This window comes from Aulonocara stuartgranti (assembly GCF_965226115.1).
Source record: "Aulonocara stuartgranti genome assembly, chromosome: 17".
NCBI lineage: Eukaryota > Metazoa > Chordata > Actinopteri > Cichliformes > Cichlidae > Aulonocara > Aulonocara stuartgranti.
Window position 1 is genome coordinate 38,474,559 of NC_138953.1, and position 27,167 is coordinate 38,501,725.

The following is a 27,167-nucleotide window of genomic DNA, read 5'->3' on the forward strand; positions in this document are numbered from 1 at the left end:
AGAAACAGGGGAGACCGGGTATAGTTGTAACTATTTCTGGCTATTGTACTCACAAACACATATGCAGCGAAATATTGCCATAAGAATACAACGCTGAACTACTTCCTTTTCACCGCAGGGGTACAAAGCGAAACTTTTTTTCGGAAATGAAGACACTGAGAGAGTGCTGCTCTTAAAAGGTTGCACACTTTAGACAACTGTGCACGTCAGAAAGAGGATGTGTCTTGTCTTCCTTAGTTTTTTCTGACTTCATGGCACCGAGAGAGAGGCTGCTACTGTTAACTTGTCTCTTAGATATAATTTCTGACAGGATGTAAAAAAAAGCCGAACAGGCTTTGTTCTGACGTTTCGGAAGGCAGTATTCGTCTCAGCTTTTAGACCCACGCTGCGCTTTTACGCACAAGTCTTGAGACACCACGTCAGAGAGAGAGAGCCGAGTGCCGTGCCAGACTTCGCTGTGTAGAGGAAGTATTGCTGTAGGTTCAAGATGATCCTGCTGCTCGCTCTGCTTTCTGTTCTCTGCGGAGAACCGGGTTTGTGCCTGGAGGAGGATGGAGGCTTCACGTTTAATGGAGACATCCGTCAGTTCGCCGTGACCTCAAACACACTTTACGTCGCCACAAAGGAGAGGCTGTACCAGCTGAGCCACGGCCTGAGTCTGATCAACAGTCTGACCCAGAGAGGAATCTTAAAGACCGGAAACCAGCAGGATGATGTCCAGTTTTACCGGGTTTCTGAGGCAGCTGAGTGGAACGCAACTTTCAGCATCAACGTGCTGTTGCCATTCACAAAGAATGACTCTCTGATCAGCTGCGGTGTGACTGACGATGACTGCGGTTACTGCGAGATTCTGGACCTGAAGAACATCTCCAACCTTCTGTACAGGGAACACTTCCAGGTGGGACCTCTGAAGAACAGCAGCAGGTCTGTCAGCTTTCTGGTGGATGTGAAGAAGAAAACTCAGACCGACGCTTACATTCTGACCGCGATCCAACAAAACAAAGAACAGCCCGAAAACAACAAGTGTGGTATCAATCAGCAGGCTGTCAACCTTCAGAATACGGATAACAAACAGGGTGGAGGTATTTTTTCTGTGACTGATGGAGCTTCGGGCGAACCTGGGATCAAAAGTAAAGGTGACGTGGAGTTTGTTGACGGGTTTCAGATCAGTTCAACCATCTATCTGTTCTCCAACGTGCTCTCAGCTCGAACAAACAGAGTCCGTCTCATTTGGCTCGAAGGCGATAAAAGTAAAACTGACACACTCAGGTCTCTGCGGGGCGCGACTCTCAGTGTCTCTAACGGTGAACGCAGCAGACTCGTGGCCTCCTCGGTCATCCCGGGGGAGCAGCCGGTGCTTTGGAGCGGCGTGTTCAGTATCGATGGAGGAGACACCGACACCGAGCTGATGGTGTTTGACATCAGCCCTGATTACAGCACGAACACCGACAGAGATCCAGACTTCTACACCTCTGCGCCAACAGAAGCGACGGTGGGTCGCTGAATAACTTAAGTTTATTTTTTTAATGGTTATTTTTTGTGTTGAAACTGTTTCCACCTGTCCCATTTTTTTCTCTGGTTTGTAGAAAGTAGCATTAAGTCATTGTTATGTGGCATCAAAAAGACATAACAACTGTAAGAAATGTGCAGGGACACAATCTACTGTATTATTAAACTAAACAAAAAATAATTATGGTGGAACTAAAATAACAGCGACGAATCAAATAAATGGCACAAAATATTCCATTAAAAGTTTTAAAAATATTTAGACTTTAGAAAACAGAAAAAAAATCCAGGGCCTCATATTGTAAAAAATGAACTAAAAGTCATGACTGAATAAGGATTCTGAGGTATTTAAAGTACTGTGTTGTCTGCTGGTTCATGTGAAGATGTTTGATTTATTAAAAACCATAAAGTATACAGACCAGCTTAAGCCTTCTGTAGAGTTGGTGCTGTGCATTCATAGGACCTCATATTGATTCATTATCAGAATATTAGTTTTCCAAACTGTAAGTAGAAACCATGTTGCTGCAGCTGCTGACCAGCACAACTCTCTGGATTTTAGCAGCTGTGGATGGGAGATCATTCTGTTTAGACAAGACGTGTTGTGTGTGAAACTGCATCTAATTAGTATTCAATTAAGTAAATGTATGTAAACAGAAATGATCTATAAAAAAGTTTAGTTCCATTGATTCTTTAAGGCTAATTTTTAAACTGTACACATGATGTAATAAAAAAAAAGAAAAGAAAAAACCCTAAAACAGTACACGTGACATGTTGCCACATTATGTACTTCTTAATTTTCAACTGGCACTACGAAGTATTTGCTAGCACTTAATTTTTTGACAAGACAAAAATACAAAGTGAATAAATAGAGGTCACTTTGATGGCACAACAACACAAGGCTTTTTTTAGACTTTGAGTAATGAGATGCTATTTCTATATCAGGTACTTTCAGTACTTCTTCTGGTTAGTTATTTGTAAATATCCAATCTGCTGGTTGCCTGTTTTTCAGCCAAAGATCCTGAAACCGAAGGCAGTGCTCTTCAGGCACAGCTCCATGACCTCTGTGCTGGCAGTGAGGCAGAGAGGCTGGATGGTTTTCTTCATTGGGACAGGAGACGGGCAGCTCATTAAGGTGTGTATTAAGTAATAGATATCAGTTAATAGAAATAAGTATCTAACACTGCCTTCTGCTTGGATTCTCCTCCATCACTCATCATCCTCCACCTGCTTTCATGTAGTTGACAAAAAAAAACCCATTCAGCAGAGATTCTGTATTGACAGCTCACTCACATCGTTAAAGAATCATATTGTGCTTGCTTGACACAATATTTACTATATTTACTAAAGTATTTTCTTTCAGGGTGCATTTACACTCATGTATAAATTATAATAGTAGCTTAATGGCTTTAATGGATGGAGGAATGCAGCTCCATGTAATGCCTTCCTCTGCCATAGTCTCTTGCATTTTACTGTGATCTAATAAAGCCAAAGATTAACTGAGTTCTCTTGCCACTCCCACAAAGTTAGATAGATGCTACTGATGTCAGTTAGTGAAGTGATTTTCAGCAGATGAATCTCTGACTTAGGGTAGCCACCCAAACAAGACAGACTACCCCGATGTACTGGCACAGTTTACAAATGTGAAACAGGGAGCTCATACTACCACAGTAATCTGAGAAGCACATGAGTGTCAGGTCAAACATCTATATAGGAAGGGAAGAAAGCTTGAAACCACAATCAAGGAAGTCTGGAACAATGTTAGTCAGTTTACCGAGATGCAGAATGGTTCAATGAGAAGCATGATGAATAGATGAATATGAAGTACAATATAAGTACATAAGTGCGACTCTGAAAGCTGCCAAACAAAGGCTCACAGCTCAAGCCACTAAGCTGAAGAAATAAACAATAAATGGTCTGTTCTCCAAAGCTCCAGTTCTGTTCTCCCAGCTACAACGAAATAATAACATGGGAACAGATGCACCCTGAACTGCAACTGAGTAATACTGGAAGAAGAAGAACTGGCTGAAGTCGCTAGCAGCATTCCATGAAAGGCAAGTGAACACTTGCTCAGAAATAAAAACAGGATGAAGGCATCTACTCCTGTTTGACAGAGCAGTGCACCAAGACTCTTAGACCAGGCAGACCACCCTAAACACCGCTGCACTGACTACGAGAAAGCCTGTCAATCAGTGCCCCACACGCAAACACTGGAGTGCTTGGCACTGTATCAGACTAACAGTGCACTAAGAACATTCATTCAACAACCCCAAAGGCAATCACTCATGTCACCATAAAGTTTCAAACATATCTAGGTGATGCACTGTACCTACTGCTTTTGCATAGACCTCAACCCTCTAAGCCAGCTTATTGCAGAGAGCTGATACGGACATTAATTCAGGAGTGAAGCGATCATCAGTCAGCTCCTTTACAATGAATGATTGCAAAGAGAGTGAAGGTGATGGAGTTGCCAGAGGGCAGAGAAGCAGACATAAAGGATACAAGTACCTGGATATCCCACAGGTCAACAGGAAACATGACAGAAATGCACAAAGGTCAGCCACAGTCAAGTACCTCAAGTAGACAAGATGTGTACTGAGCAGCCAACTGAGTGGTAAAAAGTGTTGGGATTAAAACTACAAATACATAGGCCCTGACAGTCATTAGACACCCAGATAGAATAATAAGCTGGCCATAGGAGGAGGAGGATGCCACTGAAATCAAAATACGAAAACTCCTCACAATGTACAGATATCTCCATGTTACTAGCAATGGGAAGCGGGAGGGTGAGGATCAGCGAGTGTCAGAGCCAGAATGGAACATGGAGCATCCTCAAATACATCAGAGAGGTGGTCCCTAAAGACTAACTGCTTCAAGACTGCCTCGGCAGTTGAAGACACATGTTAATGAGGAACAGGAGGAGGAACTATCCTGGACGAGCAAACCCCTGCATAGGCCGTACCACCGACAGGTAGACAAAGTGAAATCCTGCCAGCCGGTAAAAAGGCCAGCTTAAAGGACACGGCCTCTGATCTTGTAGTTATGGTTGTTCTTGTGCTGCCATGATCATGTAGGAGTCCACTACACCTGACAGGACCCAAGTTGCAGGCTGGCCAAAGGTACCCCAGTGACTATTCAGTACAAAGTAGCAGGATGTAAGATGAAAGCTGTGTACACTGAGAAGCACAACCAAGTGCCTGGGACAGTGTACAGGAAGACCTTTTCCCCACCTGAAGTCCCCAAGATCCAATGGAAACCAACCAGACAATGTGGTGGTTGACAAGGAACAAAAAATGCAATTGTTTTCTTTTGAATAACCGCTGGGTTTGCCACATCCTGGCAGACAGCAAGGTCGGGAAGGAGAGTGAGAAAAAAGAGAAATACCAAAGTGCTCTCTGTGGTAACAGGAGCATTAGGAGTTGTAGCCCCCAAATTGGAAGAACGGCTTCAGTAGATTCCAGGCACAACATCAGAGATCTCTGTTCAGAAGAGTAAAGTCCTTGGGACAGCTAAGCTAAGCACTGCCCCCAGATTCCCAGGCCTCTTGTAGAAGAGCCAATCTTGAGAAAGAACACAGACATACCAACCCACAGGGAGGCAGAGGGGGGTCTTATATACATTGTATATCTTTTTCCATTAAAACACCTGTAAATTACTTACTGCTTAAAATTATTTTTGCATTACTTAAAATTGCTAATAATTTAATTTGTGTCTCTTTTCCTCTATATTACCTGAAGTTACACAATACTTTAAATTCCTTACACTACTGTGTAACTGTCACAATGTAACAATTTCATTTAATTCTAGAGGAATTCGACGGAGTAAAGAGTAAAGTGTTCTAAAGTGTTTTTCTAACTGGATGCTGGCAGACAGTAAATGTTTCTGATGACACGACTCCTTTTCCGGTCACTATCTTGCAGCATTCGTGCTGATCCTGTTTAGAAATATGACACCATTACATCTGAGTGGGCCTCTGAAACGTTGCCATGATCTCAGCATTCAGCACCGCTGCTGTTTGCTGCAGATATTTCTATTTTATTGCAAAACTGTTCTTTTCTGCTTCTTAGTCATTCTGCTATATAGAGCATGGCTTCTTCTAAGGAAGCAGCATGGATCATGAGTGCATTCATTTCTGTTTGTGGTTGAATACGAGAAGAGGAGGAGACAGATTTGCTGCACTCTGAGACATTGCTTAATCGATCTGAGAGTTTAATGGAAGTGTTTGTTTCAACATTTGAAATGCTGCCATGAGGCTCCATGTTACCCTCACCATCATTTTTAACACCCAGACCTTTAGCATGGATACCAACTGTAATACTTTATTTGGCTTAATTGCAATATAAAATGTTTGTCAATTAAAGGTCATTATGGTCGCAGTATGACATTTGTGTTCATACATGCAAAGAAAGTGAACTGATCACAAACAATAAAATATGTCCACTTTCTCAGACCTTATGTTATCTTCTTTTAAAGGTACATGAAGTATTTTTAGGTAATTTAATAGAAAAAAGAACGTTGTGCTCATCAGTTATACAAGAAAGTGTGCCATTACGTCTTCAACCAAAGTGATACATTCTTATGAACTTAGACATCATCCATTAAAAATACATAAAAGGAGGCGTTTATTTGTGGCAGCTAAACAACAACAGGTGGTTATCAGGTGAGATTATGCCAGCTAATTTAGGCTCAATAGTCCTAAAAATCCCACTTTACAGTTTGATAACATTCTCACATCATATTAGAGTTTCTTCATTAAGTGTCTGAGATCAACAGTATTAGATCCACTTCAAAGAAAGTTTCACAAATGTAGGCTAACAGCAGCTAAAAGAGGCTAACAGCTGCTAACAGCAGCAAAACTAGCAGCACTCGCCTACAGAAAAGTTCAGGATATCCTCAAAAACTTGTCTCATTATCACTGCCATAACTGAGCTTTACTGACTTATGGACTCCAAATGGACTTTCACAAAGTTTTACAGCCTCCTCCAGAGTAATTAGATGTGGTGTATTGCTGAGGTAAACAGCAGACATATTAAAAGGACCTGAAATATAAACAAAATATGACCTGGTTGAAAACAGTCCAGCCTAAAACAGGTTTAACTTTACGGTAACACCTACAATATAGCTGTTACAGGCCTTAGAAGTGGACTCTGAACTGGTTTTAATCACTATAAACTTTTAATGAGTTGTGAGATGTTCCACTAATATTTTTTTTTTAAATTTTGTTCCTGTTTTTGTAACTTAAAAAAAAAAATGTATTGGCATCCAGTTCAAAAAAAGGATATAATGGTCAGTGTTCATTTTTTTTATTAAATTTTCTTTGCTTCAAAAAATGTATTTATTGTCTTTGTACTATTTAAAATTAAATGTATTTTTTAAATGTCTGTGCTGATATGACCCAATCTGTACAACCCTCAAAAGTTGGCGGTATCACTCTAACATGACCGCCAACCAGCTTGTAGACCGGGTTTCTTTAACTTGGATCTGGGGGTTGTTTTGAGATCATGCTCGAGGTTGGTGCCTTGTGATCAGGTCTGCAGAGGGGACCAAACAGAAAAACTATCACACCAGAGCTGCTGACTCACGGTGGACTCCCACATGTTCCACTGGTCTCATGTCAGTGTCTGATCATTTTATCACCTTTTGTTTCCCTTGCACTCTCACACTCACCATGACATCTCTACACATCTCTTTACGCCTGAGTATCCTGAATTCATGTTTATCCTATTTTTCATATTGTCTGTTTTTGGAGACAAAGTTTAAAAAGCGTATTTACAGCTATTATTAAAGCTGTTAATTTACATTTAAAAAGCTGCATCACCTTCATTTTAAGACCCAAATATATTTTGTGACTACATGAAATTTTTCATGGGGTCAGAAATTTAATCACTCTGACTCATACACTGAGCAACACAATGACAGTTGGAGGATGTGATGAAATTAGGCAGCAACAAAGAGTTCTCTAAAACAGTAGCAGTGTTTTCTACACATTGTTTTTTATTTCTGCGCTGGTGTGATCCCGTTATTAGTTTTAACCCAGTGTTCAAAGGCAAATTTGGCAAAACCTCCTTCTTGTTGTCAGCTGTCTGTGGACAGGAACTATCACGCTGGCTGTCCCACGGTGCTCTACAGGACCAGTGATGACCGCAAAGTGTTTCCCAAATTACATCTGGATCCAGTGGATCAGAAACATGTGTATGTGCCATTTAGTAACCAGGTACTTATATTTTTTACAGATTATCTGAACGTCACATGTACCTGTGCTGCATTTGACAGTGTTTGTTGTTCTAGATAAAGCGAGTTCCTGTGTCGAAGTGCAGCACGTACACAAATCTGCAGGAGTGTTGGTCTGCACAGGATCCATACTGTGTGTGGTGTAGCTCTAAACGCAGGTGAGAGAAACAACACGTGCAACTGACGTCTTCAAACAATTCTGAACTTGGTGATCATTTCTTTTTCTTCTCGTAGCTGCACATTTGAAGATGACTGCACAGATTCAGACTGGCTGTCCATTCCTGATGAGTCCCAACACAAAATGATTTCCCACAGAGTAGAAAAGGACACAACCGGACAGGTGCAGCTTACAAACACACTCGGGACTGTAACCATTTGTGGCTTTCAGTTATTTGTCAGTTTTGTTCTTCATTTTCAGATCTCACTAAAAGTCCACGCACACCTGACTGTGGGTGAAGAAGTGTCATCGAGGTTTGCCTGTCAGTTTGCTGCAAGGTCTGGCTCGATTTGTGTTTCGAATAGCCCTCCTCCACAGTTCCCACATTGCACCTGCATCCTGTCTGATCGTACACTTCCTGCTGATGGTCAGTGGCTTTTCAGAAATAATTCCAAGAATTAAAAACACTTCACAGTAAAAGTTGTTTATTGATTTGCAACATTTGCCAACATAAGAAAATATATTATACTCAGATATAATGATAGAGGTTCTCTGACTCTGTTTATTATTATATACTGGCTCAGCTCAGACATATCACTACAGGGAGTGCAGAATTATTAGGCAGGTTGTATTTTTGAGGAATAATTTTATTATTGAACAACAACCATGTTCTCAATGAACCCAAAAACTCATTAATATCAAAGCTGAATGTTTTTGGAAGTAGTTTTTAGTTTGTTTTTAGTTTTAGCTATTTTAGGGGGATATCTGTGTGTGCAGGTGACTATTACTGTGCATAATTATTAGGCAACTTAACAAAAAACAAATATATACCCATTTCAATTATTTATTTTTACCAGTGACACCAATATAACATCTCCACATTCACAAATATACATTTCTGACATTCAAAAACAAAACAAAAACAAATCAGCGACCAATATAGCCATCTTTCTTTGCAAGGACACTCAAAAGCCTGCCATCCATGGATTCTGTCAGTGTTTTGATCTGTTCACCATCAACATTGCGTGCAGCAGCAACCACAGCCTCCCAGACACTGTTCAGAGAGGTGTACTGTTTTCCCTCCTTGTAAATCTCACACTTGATGATGGACCACAGGTTCTCAATGGGGTTCAGATCAGGTGAACAAGGAGGCCATGTCATTAGTTTTTCTCTTTTATACCCTTTCTTGCCAGCCACGCTGTGGAGTACTTGGACGCGTGTGATGGAGCATTGTCCTGCATGAAAATCATGTTTTTCTTGAAGGATGCAGATTTCTTCCTGTACCACTGCTTGAAGAAGGTGTCTTCCAGAAACTGGCAGTAGGACTGGGAGTTGAGCTTGACTCCATCCTCAACCCGAAAAGGCCCCACAAGCTCATCTTTGATGATACCAGCCCAAACCAGTACTCCACCTCCACCTTGCTGGCGTCTGAGTCGGACTGGAGCTCTCTGCCCTTTACCAATCCAGCCACGGGCCCATCCATCTGGCCCATCAAGACTCACTCTCATTTCATCAGTCCATAAAACCTTAGAAAAACCAGTCTTGAGATATTTCTTGGCCCAGTCTTGACGTTTCAGCTTGTGTGTCTTGTTCAGTGGTGGTCGTCTTTCAGCCTTTCTTACCTTGGCCATGTCTCTGAGTATTGCACACCTTGTGCTTTTGGGCACTCCAGTGATGTTGCAGCTCTGAAATATGGCCAAACTGGTGGCAAGTGGCATCTTGGCAGCTGCACGCTTGACTTTTCTCAGTTCATGGGCAGTTATTTTGCGCCTTGGTTTTTCCACACGCTTCTTGCGACCCTGTTGACTATTTTGAATGAAACGCTTGATTGTTCGATGATCACGCTTCAGAAGCTTTGCAGTTTTGAGACTGCTGCATCCCTCTGCAAGATATCTCACTATTTTTTACTTTTCTGAGCCTGTCAAGTCCTTCTTTTGACCCATTTTGCCAAAGGAAAGGACGTTGCCTAATAATTATGCACACCTGATATAGGCTGTTGATGTCATTAGACCACACCCCTTCTCATTACAGAGATGCACATCACCTAATATGCTTAATTGGTAGTAGGCTTTCGAGCCTATACAGCTTGGAGTAAGACAACATGCATGAAGAGGATGATGTGGACAAAATACTCATTTGCCTAATAATTCTGCACTCCCTGTAATAACAGAGACACTGACATTCATCGTAAGTTTTTTTTTTTAAATTTACAGGCCTTGATGTCACAGTAAAATTCAGACTTGGGACATCACCACTGTCACAACGACTGAGGTTAAACGACTGCTCTAACATCAGGGGAGCGCCAAGTTTCGTGTTGTAAGTCCATCAATATCAGAAAGAATTCAACGACTCACTGTGGACAGACTACAGTACATCAGACAGATCAGACAATCAGGTCACGGTTAGAAATCAGAGAGAATGAAACCTTCATGACCAAAGCTAGAAAAGTTTAATAATTGTAACTGTATCAGACGTTGTTAGCGAGTGGTCTTTATTTTGGTGTAGTATAGCCATCGTCAAGACAAAAAGGACGTCTGGAGGTGTACAGAGACTTTTTAGACAGGAATTTTTATCAAGTGAGCACTCGCAATGTGCTGTGGTCTGGAGTTTCCCCAGAGCAACATCATCATTATTGTTAGATGTTGTTAGTCAGCACAGTAAACTAACACAGCTTCCTAAATTCAGCTGTAGTCAGAACATCAGCCGGTTTCCCCCTTAATTCCTGCAGAATAACGCAGACTGAATGTTTCTGCAGTTCTCACTGAAGTGCATGCCAAGATTAAAGCAGAGACTAAAATATAAGAAATTAATAAAATTAATAAATGAGATATTAGATAAAAGACACATGAAAAGTACGAGAGTCGTCGCATCCTCGATTCCTCGACTGCTTTCCTCTTGTCTCGGCGAGTCCCACCAGACGTGTGAGCGCAGACACGTCTGCAAAAAAACATTTTCAGCTGCAAGGAATATTTTTGGTAAAATTTTATGTTTTGTAGGGTGCTGAATCCAAAACTGATCTCCATTTCCCTCACATACAGTTTTGTTTGCAAAACAAGAGAAATTTACATTTTTTAAAAAAGCGCAACCGCGATGAAAAAAATCAATATTTTATTCCAATTAACTCGGCATAATTTCTCTGAGATTCCTTACTTTCACTGTGAACAAACTAAACCTGTTAGGACGCGATCATCTGAGGTCCTCACACTGCCACCGGACCCCCCTCCTACTGACCCCCCTTATTTCCTCGCATTTTCTATGTGTATTTCTCTTGTGTTAGAAATATCAAATTAATGTAAGAAATCATTATTGGAAATGTTTTTTTTTTTTACTCAAGTATAGGATACCAGATTTTGACTGCTTAATTGTACACTTAATTACATTTAAAAAATGAGGTTTGCAAGAAAACCTGACGAGATGGGATTTTAAAAATATTTTTCCTGTTTTCAGTGAGTAAAAACCAATAAGACACAGTCAAACAATCCTATGCAGTGTTTTGGTTGCCAACCTGTAATTCTCACCTGATGTCAGTAAAACATTTGTTATAACAAAACCACAGCTGTCTTTTATGATATCAGATCAGTGTCCACGATGTTTTATACTTAGACAAAATGTGACTTGTTACTGTATCTGGTCCTTTTTTTAGTCCCACACACAGAAAGTCTGATCACCTTAAATGACTGAAACAACTCACAGTCAGAGTAAAAAGAAAGCTGTTTCCCGTCTCTTCTTCATGCTCATCTTTTTTGTGATTACACCTTTTATTTTGTTCATCTCATCTCCAATATGTCTCCTGTCCAGGTGTCAGGAGTGCATCAAAGCTGGTTGTGGATGGAACAAAAACAGCTGTTCCTGGGCTAACCAAGGAAAGACTGATGTACTAATGACTGATTTTCTGGATTTTCATACTTCATATCAGTCTGTGCTACATTATTTTAAAGTCATCACTTTTAACATTGAGCAAGAAACATGGGATTGATGGTAGAAAATGAAACTATTAAACATACACCAGAGATGCTAAAGAACGATTTTTTTAACTTAAAAAATGTTATTCACCAAGTGCTTATTGCTTCATCAGTACAATGATTTACATGTCTAGATTATAAAAAAAATGTCAATACTTTTATTAGCAGTTTTCTGTTTACTCCTCTTTTTGAACTAAACTAACGTTAGCTACAACAGGTCCTAGGTCAGTCCTGATAGATTATAGTGCTGTGCAGATGCTAAGTGCTGTATCCCTCCCGCAGGACAGAGCTTGCAACGATTTGGAGTCTGGGAAGAAATCTGTGAGTCTGATCCTCATTATCCCCATCCAGTAGAGGTCATGATGTCAGCAGAAGGAAACTAAATGATCTGATTATTTTTGTGTGTTGCTGCCAGGGGCCGGAGATCTACTCCATCACTCCCAGTGTGGTGTCTTTCTATGGGAGTAACCATGCGGTGTTATCAGGTCAAAACCTTGGTTTTGTAACACGAGTGAGGATCCAGACGCATGCTGAATGTACTCCAAAAGAGTGAGTCACTGTACAGATCACTAAGATGCTGAGAAATAACTGAATAAAGAGCAGATTTTAATCCAGGGGAACACCACCCATATTACAAACCAGAGGTGCGGACTCGAGTCATTAATTTTATGGCTTGAAAAAAGACTTGTGACTTGACTTGGACTTTTACACCAATGACTTGGGACTTGAATTGGACTTGAACCTGTTTGCTTGAAAAGGTTTGCTATATTACTCCAAATCTAAAATTTAACAAGCATATTATATAAAAAGTGTGCACCATTTATTCATTCATTCACCACACTACATACTGTGTGCATGAGCTGTTGCACAGCCAATCAAATTAACCAGATTTAAAAAAAAACAAAAACAAAAAAACACTCAAGCCAAAAATGCTGCCAAGAGGAATTTCTTTCAGGTACATAAACTACGAAGTAGTCAACAAAAAATGAAATGCAATATGCAAAAACATGCAAGAAGAGAATCACAGCCGAAGATGGAACAACTTCCAACTTTGTCCGACATTTGAAGTTGCATAAAGAACAGTAGGTGGTGCTTCTCTTTTGCTACGATGTGATAGCTGACTTCATCTTACTAGCAAATGTTGTCCAGGCTACGTTGATGATATTGTTTGGCTTTCACGTCTATGATATTTTTGTTATGCTATTTTAAATCCAATTCTACAAGCGCATCTAACATGCAGCTTGTTATCTCACAATTGTCGGTGGATGGTGAGCGGGGTCTGTTTCAGAAATTGGGTCCTGTACCTGAACGCAGGGAACGCACACTCTGTCACTCAGACATAGACACATACAGATACATATGTGCACAAACAGACTAGGCAGGAGAGAGAGGACATGCCAATCACAGCGCACTACATTTACTGCAATGGTTCTTTGTTTTCTACTGTGGAAATCTCAGCAGTTTTTGTCTGAATAGAAGTTCTGCTTTTGCAATTTTCATTCAGGGGAAGACTATTCCTACAGTTAAGTTTAATTGAGCTGCATTTTATAGAGGTGCAATTTCAGAATAACTTTGTGTATATTTTGTAAGTTCACGTGTTTCATCATGTGTTGAGATAAGTGGTCTCCTTTTTAGCATATAATTGCATTTTTTTTCTTTTTTCTTTTAAAGACTTGAAAAGACTTGAAATTCAAAGTTTCAGACTTTACCAGGAACTTGATACTTGACTCTTGACTCGAGTATAAAAACTTCAGACTTACTTTTGACTTGCAAAACAATGACTTGGTCCCACCTCTGTAACAAACAGTGTTGGTCAAGTTACTTGAAAAAAGTAATCAGTAACTAATTACCGATTACTTCCCCAAAAAAGTAATCCTGTTACTTTGCTGATTACTTATTTTCAAAAGTAATTAATTACTTAGTTACTTTTTAAAAACACGATTTACAACCTGAAGAGGTGATAAAGTGATAGATCTTTCAGCCCAATTCTACTTTTTCTGCATAATCCATCATACAAAATGTAATCAGATGGAAAAGTCTCTTTTTAAAACTTGTTTTATTAGTTTTAATCTTTTAACTTTATGCATCAAGCAAAAATTAAATTATCTGCAACATTCTCTGACTGGAAGAAATTAGTTTAACATTTAAACCTATTTTCTGCACATTCCAGCACATAAAATATATATATATTTTGTGTTTACACTCAGTCTTTCAAATAGATGCAAGTAAAACACAGCAGAAAATAAATAAAGTCAAAGATTCAGCGGTCTTGTTGCTCTATTTTCACCTGTAAAGCAGGAGTGGGGTAGGCGGAGGTTTACCCTGGTGCAGGTGTGCCGCGGTCAGTGGAAGAATCCCATCACGTCGTAGCTACTCGGTGCTTGTTTAGGGGTTTTTTCGCTGTAAAAAGAAGTTTTCTTCCCACGCACAGCGGACACTAATGTTTTTGTCACTTTTTATGGAATCAAACTCAAAGTAAGGTCAGTACTTCCACGCTTTAAACGCTGCACGCTCATACTCTCTCTGCACTCCATATATGATCCACTGTTGATCTGCACACAGCTGTTGTCACAAATGTCGCACTCGCTTACGTCACTGTCATGAGACATTCTCGCAAAAAAAAAAATCACGGTTTTAGTAACGCAGTAACGCAGCGTTCCTACGGGAAAGCAACGGTAATCTAATTACCGTTTTTGCAATAGTAATCCCTTACTTTACTCGTTATCTGAAAAAGTAATCAGATTACGCGTTACTGCCCATTTCTGGTAACAAACCACCATATTCTACAATTTGGGAATATGTGAGTTCTCACCCAGCACTTATCGATGGCAAAATAGTTAAAAATGAGTTTAAAAAACACTGATACAGATTTCATTGACAACAAATATTCATTTTTACTGGACACGCTGATTTTTATTTATGTTTTTTTGGCTTTGGAGCTTTTAGACTCAGGCTTGCAGAAATTAGGACAAATGATGCACAGTTTGAAACGCAGATTGTTTGGTTTCTGAGTGTAAAACAGAAGGAGGAGAAATGTACTGTTGTCTGCACAGTAAGAAAAAACACAGCAGTTTACAGCATGCAGTGAAATTCACAATGAAGTCTCCCACACAAAACAATAAAATAACTTAAGCATTGAAAATTAAGGTACAAACAACGAAATTAGTAAAAACCAAAAGAAGGTTTTCTGCATGTCGTGATGATGTCACTGAGTCTGTGTGTCTTTGCTCAGGTCTCCTATTTGGGACAACGCTGGCGTCAGTCTGACGTTCCACATTCCCAGCACAGATATCAAAGGTGTGGTCCGTGTGTGTGTTATCCTAGAAGATGGTAGTTGCCATGGTGACGCCAACATCACTTACCGCTCATTGCCATCCTGCGGCAACATTACTCCAAGCAGCAGCTGGATGAGGTAAAATTAGTTTTGCACAATTCGTTAGTGATAACTGCTGATCGTAGATCCACAACTTCCAGAAGCCGAGGTTACAGAAAGAGTTTGAACTCTTTGCTTAATGTCAGTTTCTTTGCAGTTATGATTAAAAGAAACTTGTGCTGATAGTTGTTTTTGAGGAGGCCACCTTTGGGAATCCCCAGACGCCTAAGGCCGTCCCTACCCTCAACCACAATAGCGAAGGCAGGACCAAACCATGACCCCCCAGCCATATGTGCTCCATATGTCTCATTTAATGTGACATATGGAGCACACTGTCTCTAAGAAATTATCTTCTGAAGAAGTGCAATAACAAACCTGATTAATCAAAATCATCTGCAGATCATTTTATTGGAGATTATGTATCGTAATTTCAGGAGCAGGACCACGCTTCCAAACACGCTCGTCTATAGATGACAACCTTCTGGTTTCCCCAGTTCTGCAAGCTGTTCATTCTCGTTTACATGCACCACCCTCCCTCCGTCCTTGTTCTCCATTCTTTAACTTCTTCACTTCTATTTAGTACACGGGGATCTGCCAGGGAGCCGTCGCCAGTCCCCTTCGAGGCCTTCCCCAAACCACAGCTCAAGTCATATCAAAGCATTCACTTTTACCTACTACAACGCTGTCAAACCTAAAATGAGGACGTGGGCCCAGCTAGTGAAGTGGGGAGTCTTCCTGAGGCAGATAGTCAAGGTGGTGTTAATCATCCGAATCTAAAACTACATTAGTTTTATTTATTTATTACAAATATAACAGGTTGGCAGGAAAGAAAATAGACAGATGGTTATTTTTCTGGTCCATCAAACAATAAGCTTCTCGTTATTCTTCAGTGAGATCTGCTGGATCCAAGGATGACTCACTTCTCTGTGATCAAGAGTCTTTCATATTCTCTGCTCTGCATAAATGCTGCTCTGTGTTTTGCAGTGGGAAGAGGAAGCTCACACTCATGGGGTCACACCTGGAGGTTGCTGAAGGAGTGAAACACAGCCACACCAAGCAGGACGTCAAGCTTCCCACAAACAGCAGCTATCAGGTCTGCAGACACACACAGTGGAAATGGGACTGTTTATTCTAAATTGAATACGTCAGTCTAACATTCTGCTCTGAGTTGATGGACTCACTAGCTTGGGAAACCTGGGAAACACTGGGTGAACAAAGTTTCAGAGAGATTAGCTGTGACTGAAAGAGTAACCGATTGGCGTCTTTGTCTAGATGAACGATTAATTACAAAAGTGTTCATGTTAACAATGAGCAAAGTAGGTTTTCATGTTCCCGATCATTATCTCTTTAATGCACTCTGATGTGTCCTTTTCTGTTGAATATATGAATGAGAAAATGAAAGTGAGGGTCAGACAGATGGTTCAGTGCAGCAGGAATGAAGAGGATTTTGGATTTACAGTCTGACATTTATTACAGCTACAGTTTTAACACAACTTAAATGTAAATATTTCTAGTTTCTTAGTCAAGAATTCCTGAAGGCTCCGTGCTTCCAGGAAGTATTCAGAGCGCTGCAGTTGTTCCAGCCTCATTCCAAAATGGATTCAATTCATTTTCCATTTAAAATTCTAGAAACATTACCCGAAAAAAGACTAAATGAAATACATTTGCTTGGAATTCCTGCAAATTTATCAAAAACAAAAAGATAACATGTAAGTATTCTCAGCCTTTGCTCAGCACTTTGTTGAAGCACCTCTGGCAGCAATTACAGACCTAACTGTTTTAGATTATGATACTATGAGCTTGGCACAACTATTTTTGGGAAATCTCTCCCATTGTTTTTTGCAGAACCTCTCCAGCTCATCAGGTTGGATGATGAGGATCGGTGCACAGCCATTTTCAGAGAGGTTCAGTTGGGTCTGGGCTCTAAATTGGGTCACCCAAGGACATTCACAGACTGTCCTGAAGCCACTCCTTTGTTATCCTGACTGTGTGCTTAGCATTGTTTTCCTGCCAAAAGATGAGCATCCTCCTCAGTCTGATGTCCAGAGTGCTCTGGTGCAGGTTATCATCAAGGATGTCACAGCATATCGCTGCATTCATCTCATCTCAACCCTAACCATTATTCTGCCACCACCATGCTTCACTGTAGGGATAGTATCGGCCAGGTGATGAGCAGGTGATGAGCAGTGCTAGTTTCCTCCCAACACTTTGCATTTAAGCCAAAGAGTTCCATCTTTGTTTCATCAGACCGAAGAGTTTTGTTCTCATGGTCTGAGAGTTCTTCAGGTGCTGCAGAAATGATTGTCCTTCTGGAAGGTTCTCCTGCCTGACTGTGGCCCTTCTAACCCGACTCAGATTGGCCAGGCTGCCAGAACTATGAAGTCCTCGTGGTTCCATACAAGAGGCCAGCATTTTTGCTCATTGGGACCTTTTCTGTACCCTTCCCCACATCTGAAAAGGCTGGAAATACTTATGTATATGTTATATTCTTAATTTAAAAAACTATATTTGCAATAAGTTCAAACAACTATCATTCACTGTGTCACTGTGGTACACTGTGTGTAGAGTCTTGAAAGTGAATTTTATCCATTTTGGAATAAGGAATAGCTGCTGGAATGTTTGGAATAAACATGACAAAATGTGGAACAAGTGAAGTGCTGTGAATACTTCCTGGATGCACTTTATGCTCAACAAAATAAGGTGACGTAAGCATTCCAGCTCTTTTGGAAATGTGTTTGTGCTTGGTTTACCTTGACATCATCATCTGCTTGCTGTACTGTCCACACACTAAATACATTCTGTGTTATACAGTCAAAGTCCTTGCAGAGTCTCACCTATGACACACCTGCAGCTGAAAAAACTTTGAGCAGCAGTGTGTCTTTGAAAGTAGCCAATCAAACCTTGGCCTGCTCCACAAACATCACCTACTATCCGGACCCTGAGTTTACCAGCTTCACGGCTATAAGAACAGGGGAAGATGTACGCGTCACCATACAGGTAATGTTGCGTCTGTTGAAACAATCTACTAACATATGACATCAGCTCACTGAAGATCAGACTTCTGTTGTTGTTTCAGAAAAAGTCAGACAACCTGGAGATGTCAAAAGAAGAGTTATCAGTGTGGGGCGTTCAAGACAAACAGGAACACCCCTGTATCCTGGAGGCCAAAGAGATGGATTTATTTATCTGTCGGATTAAAAGGCCACCCAACACAGAATTTTATGACTTAAAGGTAAATCTTTCTTTTAAGTGTGATTAATGTGATAATAGGTATAACATCACAACATCTCTATTATCTTACAAAGTCCTCAGAAGTGTAGTACTGTGCTAACAATTTACACCATAAATACATTTCTGGTATGTTTTCAAATTACTGTTTTTTTGGGGTTTTTTATTGAGCTTTAAAATACAATTAGCAGAAGAAAAGATCAAATCAGCGCTATTTGCCTTTAAAAATGTCATGAAATGGTCGTGTGTGGCAGGCAGGAAAGGACCCAAATGCAGACTTGTAGGCAAAACTCAGAAAACAGCTTTATTTGCTGAATAAATAAACAATGCAAAACTAAACTGGGAAACCTAATGAACCAAACACACAGAGAATCACACAACCATGAGGGTATGACGTGACAAAAGGCAAACACAGGGTTTAAATACACGAGGAGGGAATGAGAAACAGGAGGGAAACACAGCTGGGACTAATCAGACATAATGAGACAAAGGGAAGCAAAACTAGATACACTGACATAGGACAAGGACTATCAAAGTAAAACAGGAAGCATGAGACATAAGCAGACTTGACACAGAGACGTGGAACATGGCAGGTTTAGACCCAAGCACATAGCACACGGAGACTACATGAGACAGAAAAACTAAACCTTCACTAGAGTCAAGACACCAGGAACACAAGGAGGGCTTAGAAACAGAACATGGAGCACAGAGACAACAGTAACTAACAGTGACAGGGAGACGTGACTGACTGGGAAGAACTGACTTTAAAAAATACTGACACGGTTCAAATGATGCATGCGCGTGAGGAAAACAAAAGAAGAAACCAAAGAAAGCTGACGAAATGCTAACCAAGCTGAAAAGGGATGAAGAGAGACAACGGGACAGATGGACACAGGCATGAAGACAGCACAGTGACCATGCAGAGTCTCACACAAAAACTAAAAATATTCAAAGCTGAAGTCAAAAGTGAAGTGAAAAAAAGAACTAACTTGCATCAGTTATGCTATGAAAAGGAAATTTGGAGAAATTCAGGAAACAATTCAAGAAGAAATAGCAAAACTTAACAAAATGCAGTGCTGGGTGACAGAATTAGGAAAGTGGCACAAAGAAGCTAACGAGGCCCTTGTGATGTTGTTGAGCCATGCACAGCAGATGCAAGGAAAAAAAAAAACCAACCTTGAGCAAGATCGTGAAGAAGCATCATCCATATATTTGGCATACCAGAAGAAACAGCCTATACGAAAATAAGCATCCATCTGAAAGACGGGGTGAAACTGCAAGTGACCTATGGAAGAGGGGGATCGCACTAGAAGCTTCAGGAGAGCAAGAGGCTAGGACGCTGGGAGAAACTGGAGCACCACCAAGAAGGCAGCAGGTGAGGGCTGGCAACCTGAACGGAAACAGTACAACAAGTGAGGGAAAGCTAATGAGAATCAATCCTTTTATGTCAGGTTTCGCTATGCGGCAGGCAGGGTGGGACGAAAATGCAGGACTCAAAACTCACGAACACAAACTTTAAAATAGCTTTATTGCTTAAGAGCTCAAAATGTGCTATTCAAAATAGCTCAGGTAAGAACGAAAACCAGTAACTCACAGACTGGCGTCCAACAGGGGCCCATGGATCACACAGCTTGTGGGGAGAACAAAACAAAGACCACGTGAAGACTGAAGTAATGAGACATAGTAAGCAAAACTGAATATAATGTACACGGGACTATCAAAATAAAACAGGAAGGAAACGGTGAGAACGTGAACCTGAAAAAACTAAACAGAGACACCTCTGGGAGGTAAATAAACACAGAGACAAGACTTCCACAACAGACGCTGAAGACAAGACAGAGATGAAACTGGGACATGAAAGGAACGAACATAGTAAAACAAAAAACCATGAAACAGACATAGAGATAACAACAGTTCTCTACAGTCGTTTTCAAATTGATATTTCTTTCAAAATGGTAGTAATAGAGGAAATACTGTGACCCAGTGCTCTGTTGAGACGTCCCTCTGTGAAATGCGTTTTTGTGTTTTCTAGATAAAGTATGGTGACAAGACAGTGAGCCTCAGTAATCCTCCACCACACAGTGTCTTTCCAATAGTACTTTCCCTGCTGATACCCGGTATTCTTGCTGGTAAGTTGGCTTTTTCTTCAAACCTGGACACAATTTCTTAAAAACGCCTGAAAACCTTTTCTACTGCAAATTGAAGATGTTCTAGTTTTTCCGCTCAGGTCAAATCTGTTACCGTTTGTCTTTCAGTGTTGTTGGCCATTTATCTGTGGCGGAAGAGTCGCTCGGATAGGAATGGGTTTTGACCACCGATGCCCGTCTCTGTATTCAAGTGATATTATATTTGAAGTCTTGATGTCTGTTTTTCCCCTCTCTTGGGATTAATTTCTGTGTTGTTTAATTCAGGTGTATTTATTTTTTTATTTTCAAAAAAAATTTCAGGTTTCTCAATTTTGGTTGATTGGCAACCTCATAATTCGACCTTAACTCAAGGTAGGTTATGATACTGTAGGTTAACGTTCGGTGTGCGTTCCAGTTGTTGTATATATTTATTAATTTTATATATGTTTTATACTTTACATCATGCTTGAAAGGGGTTATTGATCTAAATCTCCTCCGGAATGCAAATAAAAGCTTTCCTACAGTGTTGAATTATTTTGTTAAATCAGCTTCTACTATTTCTGCTTTCCTGATACAGTCTTTGGCTGTATCATATATGAAGTAATTGTATTTTTACTGTAATTGTATATTTAATAAATATTGATATATGTGCAACAACATTTGTTTCCCATGAATGAAATTACCTGAGAGAGAAAGACAATAGAAAGCCATAATACTGGTAGGCCTTCTAAAACATTTAGAATCAGAATCAGAATACTTTATTGATCCCTTACTATTACTTTGCATCCATCTGTTTGGTCACTTCTTGTGTGTCAAAAACAACTTCCCAGAGCTGACCATAGATATCTCCTTTGCTGCACTCTAGTAATAACCCATGTTTGGAGGTATCCGATATAGTATAGCATGTAATAGCCCTATAAATAAATCAATAAAACTACTTAAAGACACTCTGTGTGTGTGGACTGCTGAGAAAATAACCGCAGAGATTCATGAGTCTTTGACTCCGTCCTGTGGTCAGAGACAAAGACCCATGTCTTGGTGTGCTTTTCTTTCCATTCTTCTTTCAAAAACAAAAAAACAACCACACCCTTCAAAACATGCAAATGGGAAGGGTGTAGGGTAACATTGTTTCTATCAGTCCAAAATGCATGTACATACATACTTACATGCAATGACACCAAAAACATCGGTATCATAATGATAACCATCCCCACCAATAATAAGTCATTAGTAATAATACTGACCTGCTGCTTTTTGTGGATGTCATAAGTCTCACAAGCTATCCTGGCTGATGTCCATCCCCAACACTGACACTATACTCAGTCAGTTTAATTCAGTGAATAAATCTAAACATCATCAAACAACAACAAGTGAAGGTCCCATATATTTCAATATGAGAGATCATTTGAAAGAACTGGAGATGATTTATTGATGTACAGAATTCAGTTTGAGGTTAGACTCTGATGACCCATCGCAGCAGAACAGAATCCCAGCGGTGATGGGGATTAGAGCATGTCCTGCAGACTCTAGATCCTGGTGGTGGACATGAAGATGGAGGCTTAAATGGAGCCTGAGTGACGAGAGAGAGGAGGTGATGGGGAGGAGGTGGGTTGCACAAATGGGTCTGCAAGGGAGAATGACAGATGGGAGATTTAAAGTACATGGAATGAAGGCTGATTGTCCTGAAGAAGGGTGACAGAAAGATGATTGGGCTAGACCAGTGATGTCACAGTCAGCTTGACAGCATGAAAAGTGGATGTGATATAAAGCCAATGCTAAGTTTGTTTCTTTGTTGTGTTTTAGTAATAGGATCGTACCCTAAACAAATGTTTGAAGTTGGAGTTACTTAATTTAACCCTTTTGAATGTAGTCTATTTTCTACTGTGAAAGTCAGAAAGACCGAGTTGGATGAGGCTCTGCTGTATTTCTTGTGGAGGATTTGCAGCTCTTTGAAGAGAATGAAAGCTTTCAGGGCCTTCGTCCAAAAGCATGACCCCACCTTTATCCTTCCATCGAGAAAGACACTCAAGGAAGTGGTGGAGGACAAGGACAGCAACATCAAGGAGAAAGCCACGGCTGACCTACAGAAGGGGGATTTTGTTAGTCCAGCTGAAATGTGGCCTTCCATTAGCATAGATGGGTATATTGGTGTGACTTGCCATTATGTCGCAAGTTACAAATGCTGTAATTGGGAAGGCTTTAGGACCCAGGGGATGAAAGGGAGGGTATAAAAGTAGTAGCATGTGCTCTTCTTCTCTCCTTTGTGCTGATGAGTGGCTGTGAACAAGGGTGATTTGTGAAGGCAAAGAGCCTGAGATGATTTTGTGGATGTAGGAGTGATGGTAATTTTATATATTTGACATTAAAAAGGGATATTTATGCATTGAAATGTGATTTATATTGTATTGTCTCCTACAAGACTGGCTGTACATGTGATTGTCTCACTGCTTTTTCCTCTTTCTCCTTTTTTGTTGCATTTTTCTCCCTAGTTTGTTTTAGAGCATGTATGAATGTATGAATAGTATAAAGGCGCTTGACGGTTATTGTGTGGTTTTAATCACTACACTAAGATATTTGGTGCCATATAAATAAAACTACATTTAATTTGTGAAATGTCCAGCTGCTAAACCTCCTCTCATACTTAATTTGCCCACACTCTAAATCATTTTATAAAGTAGGCCTGTGACTGAACACCTGCTCTGCAAGAAATTTGCAACAAATCCTGAAAATAGTTGCATTATTTGTGACTATGGACAGATTCATGAATGCATGTCACTTTAACCATTTAAGCTCACGATGACAGAATGTTTGAGGACCAGAGTACTGGCATTAAAAGATAAGATAAGATACCTTTATTAGTCCCACAAGTGAGCAATTTCATGTTAAGGCTGCCGACCTATTGCACGCAATGGCGGCGCCATCTTTCCCTCCAACCATACATACATTACACAAAAACATCACATGGGGAAGACAGGTCAGAGAGGTATAACAATGGAAAAAGCACAACATGAGGAAAGATAAGGAGAAAAAAATAACTCCCCCCAGATTGAGCTCCAACAGGGAGATCAGGTTGAGAACAGAAAAAAAAAAAAAAAACACACCTCTGCACATAGCACATAACAAAAAACAAAACAAAAAAAAACAAAAAACTCTTAATACCATAAGGAAACACATGACAAGCAACAGGGATGCGTGTAACTTAGGCTTACACTTGAAGGCCTGCACACCAGATCATTCTGGGTACCAGCCTTGGTCACGCTGCATGACCCAATTTTTAAAAATACTGCATGTGGACATCTGAATAAGGCCCACGAAGCACAGACTCTGGTGTGTGCTTCACTGATACCACCACCACCAGATTGTGAGCAGTTCCAGTTTTCATTTCACTATAAGTGATATCAGCTAAAAAAGTAATGTGTTTGTTATGCCGATGCTTTAGTTCTCATTAACTCAGAAGCACAGCCGTCAACATTTACAGGCCCACCACAAGCTCCACCACCACAGCAACCAATCAGCAGCAGCATCAACCACAGTGATCACAGACTTGACAGACAGTGTGGGAAGTTTCTGACAACCGGGTTATAGAAACCCCAGAGTGCCCACAGTTACATGAAAGAGGGCATTATAAGCTTTATTATTATTTGGTATCAAAAAGCCACATAATCTAAGGAAATATGCTTTCATTTAACTCATTCACTGCCAGCCATTGGCAGTGAATGAGTTAAACCCATTGACTCATTCACTGCCATTGACGGCTATAGCCGTCAATGGCAGTGAATGAGTTAAAATCAGTTCATTTGTACAGATGAACTGACTAAACTTTTTGAAAATCAGTTATGTTAATAATAATAATAATAATAATAATAATAATAATGTATTGCATTTATATAGCGCTTTTCGGGGCCCTCAATGTAACAAAATCAACACAGATTTTCAACAGTACAGACATATATAACGGCAAAAGCTACTCGCAGCAGCTCTTAGAAAGTTCCGGATGTTCGATTCTGTTCCTGCTCTGACTTCCTGTTTCCTTCACCCACTTTGTGTAGCTTGACTCAGGTTTCTTGGATTGTCATGAGTGTTCGCAATCAGCTCTAATTTTCATGAAACTAGAGTAAAGTGGACTTCATGTTGAAGGTATCTTTGATACCGCAATCAAACATAACTGTATGTTCTCATCCTCCTTCCTAAACGTCAATATTAGCTTGAATTCCTCTCTTGCTATCTTCTTCCAAACTACAGCACTTCCTTCATCTGAACTGATTTCACCTATCGCCCATTTCCAACTTGGCGTTCCAACCAAACTTTCATCCTCACTCCACTTCCTCCCTCGTTCTCGTCCTTTTCTACCCGAGACCTCTGTCCTCCATACCCATATCATCCTCGTCCTCCACTTTCTTCCAACAAAATCAAAGAGGCTTTTCTCCTGGACTGAATGCAGTGAATTCGTCAGTCACAGCAACATTTAAAAGCTGCTGCCCTTTAGACAAACTTGTAAACTGCCAGACGGGTCAGTTTAATAAGTTCACTGTTGGCAGTTTTGTGTTAAACCTTGTGAGGAGGACAAACACAGAAGAGGGACTAAAATGACCGATCATCTACAGTTGTGTAACTTTATTTGACAGATTTATTCACGGCCTTCTCTTCCTCTCTTTCAAAGAAATCTAACCCACATCCTCAGTTGGTGTTCCTGACACAAAATACCAGATCCATGAGCCATCCAGGAATGTGTACGAGTGGGATCTGTCTGCTGAGCCCTGCAATGCAATTCACAGAGATGGGCTATAAGCGTGCACTCAGCACCGTTTTTTTAATCAGAGTTCTTCCAACTGAGTCATGCAGCTGCTGCACACAGGAAGAAGTCCTTGAAGCACACGTGTGGAGGACACAAGGGTAAACTGTTTGTGTAGCATCCCCGGTTGAAAAGATGGTCTCTCAAACTGATGGTTCACAATCCTTTTATTAAACAGCCGTGTATGTGAACACACCGTAAGAGCTACAACATACAGAATAAAAGACTATTAGTAAATCAAACAGTGTGTTACCTTTAACCTTTTGACTTATTCATTAATCACAAATTAATTCTCCTTACCTTGCATAACAAATAACACTAAAACTTGTAAATTATTGCATATAACAGGGAAATCGTGGCATCGCCGCCTAAACATGACGAGGTACGTTAGCGCCCTCTAGTGGGTGAAAACTTAGCCTTTATGCTTAGTAGCGGTCAGCTGCTATATGCTCCGTAAAACAACAAAATAGATATCTACCAGACAAACTTTGTTACAAACCTTGTTCCCTCATCAACCAGGTGCTAAGAAACTGCTTTCAACTCAGTGTTGCACCTTAATAGCCGTTTTGTTTGTGACCGACACATCACTAGTAGCTGATAGTTGGTAGCTGTGCAGGGTGGGTCTAGCAAAGTTTTTCCAGGGTGCCACGTAGGGCATTAACAAGGAAAGGAAGGCACAAAGACATGCTTTTCTTTCATTCTCATTTAAAATGTCTCACTTTTAATAAATAATTATCGTAATCTTACAACCAGATTGTCAGGAAACAAGATGGCGCAGAAAGAAACAGGCGTGGTGAAAATTGTTTGGTGATTCTAATTAATTTTATGTAATTCTGAGTAGCCTATAGATCCTGCCTGGAATTAGGTAATAGTAACAAAGGGAAACGAATAAACAAAGGATAGATATCTAAAAGAGGAGAAAATGGCAAAAATGAAGAAAATCGAAGAGGATTTGGAGGAGATCAAGCTTTCACTTAATTCATTGTCGACGGATGTCAAGAAAGTAATTAAGCAACAAGGATTACTTACGTCTCTGATGGACCAAATTAAAGAGCTAAAAAACTTGATTACAGAGAAAGACAAGAAAATCCAACTCTTAGAAATGAGAGTGGAGGAGTTGGAACAGTAGACATGGCTTGAGGATGTCTGGAAACCAAACATAGGAGTTACGCGAGAGTCATCGAGACAGGGATCGGTGTAAAAACTGGTGGTGATGAGCCCCCGGTAGAGAGCTGCAAACACTGGAGCGGCAAGTTGTGGAGTTTTTTGCGAGTAAAAAACTGCCCCTGCACAGTAACAACATTGCAGCATGCTATACCCTTCCCAGAAAGAATGCAAAGCACCTCCAGCGATAGTAGTGAGATTTGTAAATCAAAAACACAAAACTGACTTACTGAGGCAGTCCAGACAGCTGAGAGGAAGCGGAGTATACTTGAATGAACATCTTGCAAAAAAGAATGCAGACATCGCCAGACAAGCTCGCATATTACGGAAGGAAAAAAAATCCAAGCAACTTGGACGAGAAACTGTAAAGTGATGATAAAGCTTAATGGAACATATATATATATATATATATATATATATATATATATATATATATATATATATATATATATATATATATGTAGGAGTCAATTGTATGGAAGAGGACCAGAGTCAGGCTGTAATTTGGACATGGGACTGTGATAAGATCACCGGATTTTCACTTTATGTTGGTAGACAGATGCCGACTGCTAATGTTGTTTCGTCTTTTGTTTTTTTGTGAGAATAATAGTCATTTAAAGAATACTCATTT

At 40.2% G+C, this 27,167-nt stretch overlaps 1 protein-coding gene and 1 long non-coding RNA gene across 3 annotated transcripts; one reads left to right on the forward strand and one right to left on the reverse strand.

Moving 5' to 3' along the window:
• The first annotated feature begins 191 nt into the window (after positions 1–191).
• Positions 192–21,527, forward strand: LOC309692942 (plexin-C1-like). Of its 2 annotated transcripts, XM_082511865.1 has the most exons (16): positions 193–1,492; positions 2,516–2,638; positions 7,583–7,717; positions 7,792–7,892; positions 7,969–8,074; positions 8,153–8,318; positions 10,105–10,207; positions 11,690–11,765; positions 12,136–12,174; positions 12,269–12,402; positions 15,086–15,265; positions 16,211–16,319; positions 18,038–18,223; positions 18,303–18,458; positions 20,487–20,583; positions 20,710–21,527. In XM_082511865.1, the coding sequence occupies exons 1-16, from the start codon at positions 488–490 to the stop codon at positions 20,763–20,765; spliced, it is 2,772 nt and encodes a 923-aa protein (XP_082367991.1). In that variant the 5' UTR covers positions 193–487; the 3' UTR covers positions 20,766–21,527. The 2 variants fall into 2 exon arrangements, with proteins under 2 accessions (XP_082367990.1, XP_082367991.1); XM_082511864.1 differs by having other exon boundaries at positions 192–1,492; positions 7,969–8,318.
• On the reverse strand, positions 20,068–26,923 carry LOC309692950. Its single transcript, XR_014272532.1, has 3 exons — positions 26,402–26,923; positions 21,825–22,204; positions 20,068–20,084 (listed from the first exon to the last, which is right to left on the reverse strand). It is a non-coding gene; the product is annotated as an uncharacterized lncRNA (long non-coding RNA).
• Between the last annotated feature and the right edge of the window lie 244 nt (positions 26,924–27,167).

What these genes read in the sequence shown, in the direction of transcription:
- LOC309692942 (XM_082511864.1), top strand. Translation starts at nt 488, where the DNA reads ATGATCCTGCTGCTCGCTCTGCTTTCTGTTCTCTGCGGAGAACCGGGT. An exon ending in CTGCGCCAACAGAAGCGACG is followed by an intron (nt 1,493 to 2,515) that starts GTGGGTCGCTGA and finishes CCTGTTTTTCAG; the next exon opens with CCAAAGATCCTGAAACCGAA. An exon ending in GCTGAATGTACTCCAAAAGA is followed by an intron (nt 12,403 to 15,085) that starts GTGAGTCACTGT and finishes GTCTTTGCTCAG; the next exon opens with GTCTCCTATTTGGGACAACG.